This window comes from Quercus lobata, chromosome 3 (assembly GCF_001633185.2).
Source record: "Quercus lobata isolate SW786 chromosome 3, ValleyOak3.0 Primary Assembly, whole genome shotgun sequence".
Taxonomy (NCBI): domain Eukaryota; kingdom Viridiplantae; phylum Streptophyta; class Magnoliopsida; order Fagales; family Fagaceae; genus Quercus; species Quercus lobata.
Window position 1 is genome coordinate 26,777,650 of NC_044906.1, and position 7,044 is coordinate 26,784,693.

The 7,044-nt window shown below is 30.1% G+C and overlaps 1 protein-coding gene across 1 annotated transcript; it reads left to right on the forward strand.

The window, feature by feature from the left end:
- Positions 1 to 2,429: 2,429 nt before the first annotated feature.
- On the forward strand, positions 2,430 to 5,672 carry LOC115981562 (chitinase-like protein 1). The gene is made up of 3 exons (XM_031103785.1): positions 2,430 to 3,087; positions 4,543 to 4,702; positions 4,983 to 5,672. Exons 1-3 carry the CDS (start codon positions 2,553 to 2,555, stop codon positions 5,389 to 5,391), a joined length of 1,104 nt encoding a protein of 367 aa, XP_030959645.1. The 5' UTR covers positions 2,430 to 2,552; the 3' UTR covers positions 5,392 to 5,672.
- The last annotated feature ends 1,372 nt before the right edge of the window (positions 5,673 to 7,044 follow it).

The window sequence follows — 7,044 nt, forward strand, 5'->3', positions numbered from 1 at the left end:
TACAATAAAATCCCACAAAATACAAGGAACAAATTAAAGCAATTACAACACTTTTTGTCATGGAATAAAACCAACATAAAACATAGTTGTAAATCACAACTTCACAAATTTTAAATTGGAATTCGATTAGAGTCTAATTTTGCATCACGTGTCTTATCTAATCAAAATTTTTAAATTTTTGAACCAAGTTAGTTAGTTCAGTGTAAAAATTGGATTTCAATTAGAGTTTAATTTTACGGCATGTGTTCCATTTAATCTAAGTATTTTTAAATTTTTGAACCAAGTTAGTTCAGTGTAAAAATTAGATTTCAATTAGAGTTTAATTTTATGACACATGTTCCATCTAATTGAAGTTTTTTAATTTTTGTGCCAAATAAGTTAATTTAGAGTCCAATATAAATAAACTATAAAAACATAATCATATGTCTAACATTATATATAAAATTAGAGGAAGAGAGAGTTTGAATGATTTTATATTTATGAGCCTTTTTTTTTATAACTAAAAACAATTCATTTGGCACAAAAATTATATATATATAAATATATATATATATATATATATATATATTAATAGGTAAAGTCTAGAGAAAATCCAATTAGATTCTACAATTGAAGTCCAATTTTGCATCATATGTCCTAAATTATTTATTTTTAGAGAGAGTTTTATTTCTTACTTTTGTAATCAAATGTGGGCTCATATCATAAATATCCATTCAAATGAGCTATTGTGTATAAAAATCAAAGAGTCTAGAATTAATTAATATAAAAATATTTTAAAAATGAAAAATTTACATTTTCTACCTAATAATATTCTTACAAGACTTTTTAAAGAGTAAGAATGACTATCAATAATATTTAAATTATATATATAAGATTATTATACTATGCATCTTAATGTGTATCTTTTAAGTATTTCCATATATATGCACGGGGTTACAAGCTAGTTTCTATATAAATGTTTACCGTTTAAACCTCTCCTCTCTCATTATAATTATCGAATTATTAATATAAAACAAAATTAAATCTTACAATTTCAAAACTATTTCAACTCAAACTATAAACTCATTACTGTTAGGAACTAGTGGTCATAAACTATTCAAACTTAAACCATAAATTCATTAATTTTCAACATAAAGAAAGCACAACAAAGTCTGGGGGAGAAAACAAAGCAATGTTTGGGGTTTGGAAGATATATTTCAGTAAGGGTTTGGGTTTGTAAGAGGAAGATACAGTGGTTATTGGTTGGTTTCAAAAATACCATTGCGAACCTAACTGGGCGAGCAGAGTAGTAAATATTGAGTCTAGTACTGCTTGAAGAAAACCTTGAACATAGATGTAGTCCTAGGGGTCCCATTAGTAAAAAGTGGTATAGGTTTCACACGAGTATTTCCACGAAGATATCAACTTCTTCTTGGATCCTTGAAAAAAAGTCATATGCCCATTTTAGAATGCAAAATTCACGTGTTTTTAACTAATTATATCATTTTTTTATTTTTTTTTGAGAAACAACTTATATCATTTTCAAGTAAAAAAGAATCTACAAAAGTAAAACATTCTGAAGTGAGGACTCAAGGTCCAAAAGGAAGTCAAGTCAGTTTATAAATTAAGCATATCTATTTGTACATTAAGCATATCTATACTATAAATTTCGGGTCCGTTTGGATACAGCTGAAAACTGAAAACTGAAATTGAAAACTGAAAAACACTGTAGCGAAATAATTTTTAAATATGTAAATAGTACAATGGGACCCATTTGTAATAAAAAAGTTGCTGAAAAGTGAAATTTGTGGGTCCATAAACAGTATACGATGTGCACTGATTGGTCCAAAAAAATTTGAAAAGTCAAAGTTTGCGGCTACTGTTCATTAAATAGTGTATGAACAGTAGCCGCAACATTCAAAAAGTTCAAAAACGCGTGAAAAAAAAAAAAAAAAAAACCCAAACAAAACGCAGACGCAAAAGTTTTCATCCCAATCCAAACGCAACCTTCATGTCATCCCAAATAATCGTTTTTACTCTATCCTCTAAATTGCCATTATCCAATTATCAATATTTATATATTAATTTATGACAAATCCATAAATGGATGGACCCATTGTAGATATAGTATAATCAAAAAAGTATAATCAAATTTACTATTAAAAAAAGGAAAAAAAAGAAAGAAAACATTTTGTTTTTTATTCAAAAGGTAGGGTCTTTATTGATCAGATAAAAGTGCCAAAAGCATAAGGAGATTATAATTAGGTTAGCATAGTGACAAAAATAAATAAATAATTTATGACTTTCCCTATCTTTCCTTTTCCTTCTTTCAGCAGTCAGTACAGTTCTAAGTATGCATTTGGAAAGCGTGTTTACGCTTCCCACGTTCACGTTTTGTGTTTTTCTCTTTTTCTTTTTGCGCTTCCCACGTTTTACATTTGGAAAGCGCGTTTTTCTCTTTTTTAGCCGTGATTATAGGCAGCAACTTCTGATAGCCTCTTAAATATATAGTGAAGTTACAGACCTTTTTCCAGTCATCACCATTAATTGTTTAATTGGTGTTACATGCAAAAATGGAGTATAAACGGTCTGTACTCTTTACAATATTGGCTTTTATAGTGTTGCTTGTGAATTGTGATGAGTACTCTTCGTCGAAAGGGGCATACAATAGACGAGGTTCGCTTCCGAAGCCCTGTCCTTATTGCAACACGCTTCCACCACCGAAACGGGGCATGCCGGGAACCCAATCATGCTGTGATAATTCATCTAAAGGAGTTGAAAGTGTTGAATTAGTGAGACAGGGTGGGCGAGGTGTATACGTTAGGCCTGGTACCAAAAACCCAAACAATCCAGCAATACCAGGAAGATGCTGTCGCGGTGCCGTTCGGAACTACTTCAAGACGGACCAGTTTGAGAACATCTTCTCGAAACGTAACTCCCTTGAGGTTGAGGACCATGCAAATAAGGGATTTTGGGACTACCAGTCTTTTATCACTGCCTCTGCTCTCTACCAGCCCTATGGCTTCGGTACTACCTACATGAATTGGACGTTCTTTGGGACCAAGGAAGTTGCAGCTTTTCTCGCCCATGTCGCCACCAAAATCTCCTGTGAGTACTGCAGACTTTCTGTTTTGTGAACTTCAATTTGGGTTTTTGTATGGTTTTAAAAATCGAAACAATTAAAAAAAAAAAAAATCCCATATTTTAAATATTTTTAGAACCAAATTAGAATCCGATTTTTAAACCAGACCTTTTGGTTTGGTTTGGTGTTCTTTTTGTTTTTTTTTTTTTTTTTTTTTTTTTTTTTTTTTTTTGGGTTTTATATAAATTTGAGGATTCAAATTTTGTAGGGGTTTAAGTATAAAATATATCATAGTGTGTCCTGTGTTTAAACTTATTTGAAACTTAATTTTATTATATTGAAGACCTAGGGTTCAAAACCCCTCCTCTAATTATTGAGTTTTTATATATATATATATATATATATATATACATACACACATACATACACACTAGCCTCATCACATGCGTTACACACGTGCGATGATGGTTTTTTTTTTTTTTTTTTTTTTTTTTAATGTTATTTTTTAATTTATTTATTGTTAGTGAGGTTATACAAGAAGGAATTTTTAAGAAACTAAAATTTAGGATTTGAAATGGAGTAAGTTGCTAGGTTTAGTGTATGCTAGTTTTTAGGAAAAAATGTATCAAACGTGCATGAAATATATTTAAATAAAGAGAGTGCTAATTTTAGGGAAAAAAATTTTCTAGTAGTTTTATTTTATTTTATTTAAAATTTTGTTGAATTACAATTTTAACCCCATTTTTTATTTTTTAAGAATAAGGATCATCTAATTAGATTAGAGGTATTTTTGACATTTTTAAAGGCATAACTAACTTTCTAAATCCTTTTAATATATATATATATATATATATATATATATATATGAAAAAGCAAGTTTCAATTTGATGAAGTTGGAAATGGATTTTAATGTTTTAATTCTTTTATATCATTTAGTTATTTGTTTTAATTTAGTTTTTCAAAAATTAATTGTGCCAATTTAATTCCTCAACTTTCAAAATCTATTACCAAAAATTCAAAATCGAATTTACTTCATCCTTGAATATTCTCTTCGTTTAAACTTTAAGGAGGATAATAGAACACATATTAGAAGATTATTATAGCAAATGTAATTTTTTTTTTTTTAAATCAAATCAATTTCAACTCTTAATTATGTTAATATTTAAACATACATTAGACCAAAGTATGAAGTTGACTTAATTTTAAAGTTGAGTGACTAAATTGAGAGGATTAATAGTATAAGGATCAAATTGAACTTTATTCAATAACTGGAGGATTAGCTTCGTAATTTGACCTAAAAAATTTATATTGTATTTTCATCAAATGAATGAAAAGTGTTGGCTTGTAAGTGAGTCTAATCATATAGTGATTTAACTAAATTCATTTTCTCCAAAGAACAATTTAAGTTGGAAATAAACTAATTTGGAGCACAACCTATCCATGCAAAGTAAAAGTGGATTTTTGTTGTTGTTGTTTTTTAGGTGGAAATAAATTGGCCACCATGGATCAATTAGCATGGGGTTCATGCTATAACAAGGAAATGAATTCCAATTCGAATTATTGTGATGAGCATTACAAAAAAGCTTATCCATGTGCTCCTGGAGTTGCATACTTTGGTCGTGGTGCTCTACCTATTTATTGGTATCTACTTTATCATTTACACTAACATTGATCATACATCATGTATATCTTTGCATCTGAATTATTTTACCATCTTATGTCGATTAATTTTATCCAAAGTTGAAATTTCGTTCAAAGATTTATGTTTATCTATTAAGAAATACACCAAAATGAGATTATTTTCTAGCATAATTCAAATATGAGTATCTAAGTGATGCATTCTTCAAACGAATTTAGTGTAGATCAATTCAAATTGCATGCGTCAATTCAAATTTTTTTTGTTTACTTATGCTTTCAACAGGAACTACAATTATGGAAAAGCAAGTAAAGATTTGAAGGTGGATTTATTAAACCATCCAGAATACATTGAGCAAAATGCTACCTTGGCCTTCCAAGTTGCGATTTGGAGGTGGATGATGCCAATTAAGAATCATCAGCCTTCAGCACATGATGTCTTTCTTGGCACCTGGACACCCACCAAAAATGACACTCTAGCCAAGCGAGTTTCTGGATTTGGTACTACCATGAATGTGCTTTACGGAGATCTTGTTTGTGGTCATGGTGATAATGAGTCCATGAACAACATTATCTCCCATTACCTATATTACCTTGATCTTATGGGTGTTGGCAGAGAAGAAGCTGGGCCTCAAGAAGTGCTTAGTTGTGCTAAGCAAGTTGCTTTCAATCCATCTTTTTCCTCATCTCCTTGAGCTTTGTTTGGTTTTGATGGATAGTTTGCCCTTTGTTGAACTAATCATTTTTTTAAGGAGGTGCATTTATAAGGTTCTCTGAACCTATCAAGTAACAAAAAGGAAATGATCAAACATTAAGGGAGAGTAATTGTAGAGTAATTGTATGTATAAACTTTGTGTGTGTCTCCGTGTGATGCTATACTTGCTTGAAGGTCAATAGTTTTTATTTAGTGATTTGTAACTGCATTTTGCTAGTGTTGTGCGGTTATTGCGAATCTGAGATATAATTTTTTTTTCAATTTCTTAATATTTTTAACTATTTATTGTGGATTGTATATGAAAGTTTCTAGGCTTGTATAGTATGCATTTTAGTTGTGAAATCTTGGAATATCTCATTTTTGCGCTTCCATTTTTTTTTTTTTTAACAAGCATTACGTTCATAAAAAATGTGCATTTATTCTGGACTAAGATTAACAAAAATGAAAGAAATATGTTGTTAATTGAAACTTCTCAGATTCCTAGATCAACTTGATACAATTTGAGATATGATGCTTTATTTGAAATATATTTTTCTCACCTTTGGAAGTGCCAAATTAATAATAAAATTATTTATCCAAATTACGGTAACATCATTTTCAGTTAATCATATTTGATTTGATCATATCAGTTAATCAAATATGATTAACTGATTTAGTCTTTCTTGTTACATAATGAATTGTTGGACGGATTATATTAATTTTAATTTTGAAAATTTTCTTCTGTGGAAGCAATTGTAAGTCAGAAAAGTTCTCAGACGCCTCTTCCATGGTGAATTTTTTACTAGATTTGGGCCTAAATCCTGTTCTAAGGTCATCCTTTCATTGGAAATAGGAGAGTCCACTTTATTTGGTGTAATTGATCTGAGCTTAGTAAAGCCCATCCTTTTGAATTTTTGGATTGGGCCGCACAATTAGTCCAATCGGATGTTTCATAACAAGGGCATTTGGTCAAGCCAGATGAAGCAGTAGTTCCATGGTAGAAGCTGACTGGACAAAGCATTCCTCCAAACTAATTTTTGAAGAATCTCCTCAACCCTGTTATATAACGACTCATAAAACCATTAATATGTATTATTTAGATTAGTCACATGAATGAGATTGTTCAGCATGTACATACTGCATAAGTACTAAAATGCGTAGTTTTTCATTGACTAAACATGATATGTCTTCTAAGTTCCTTTCCAGCTTGTACATAATGATGTCTAGGGGCTTGCACCCCTTATATCAATTCTTGGTTTCAGATTCCATGTCATTTTTGTAAATGATTCCGCAAGATTACACGGGTTTTTTTACTTTAAAAAGAAAAATATGAAGTTCTGTTAATTTTTAAACACTTTAAAACTCTAGTTGAAACTCAATATTCAACCAAAATTAGAACTCTTGGAGTCCGTTTGGTTGGGGGAGAAGTAAGGAGGATAGAAATTAAAGGAAAATAAAGTGGAAAGAACTAATTTTATAGATATTTGATTGGAGAGAAAGGGAGAATGAAAAATTGGTGAGGCCCAAGTGTTTTATTCTTTGGCCCACCAATATTCTATCTCTCCAATTTGGGAAGAAAATAGAAGGGAGATGGGATTTTTTTTTTTTTTTTTTTTTTTGGGCATGGTTTTTCTTCTTTAATAAATTTGGGTGA

Coding starts and splice junctions, on each gene's coding strand:
- LOC115981562 (XM_031103785.1), top strand. CDS start 2,553: ATGGAGTATAAACGGTCTGTACTCTTTACAATATTGGCTTTTATAGTG. Junction 3,088..4,542: donor TGTCGCCACCAAAATCTCCT/GTGAGTACTGCA, acceptor GTTGTTTTTTAG/GTGGAAATAAATTGGCCACC. Junction 4,703..4,982: donor GGTGCTCTACCTATTTATTG/GTATCTACTTTA, acceptor TGCTTTCAACAG/GAACTACAATTATGGAAAAG.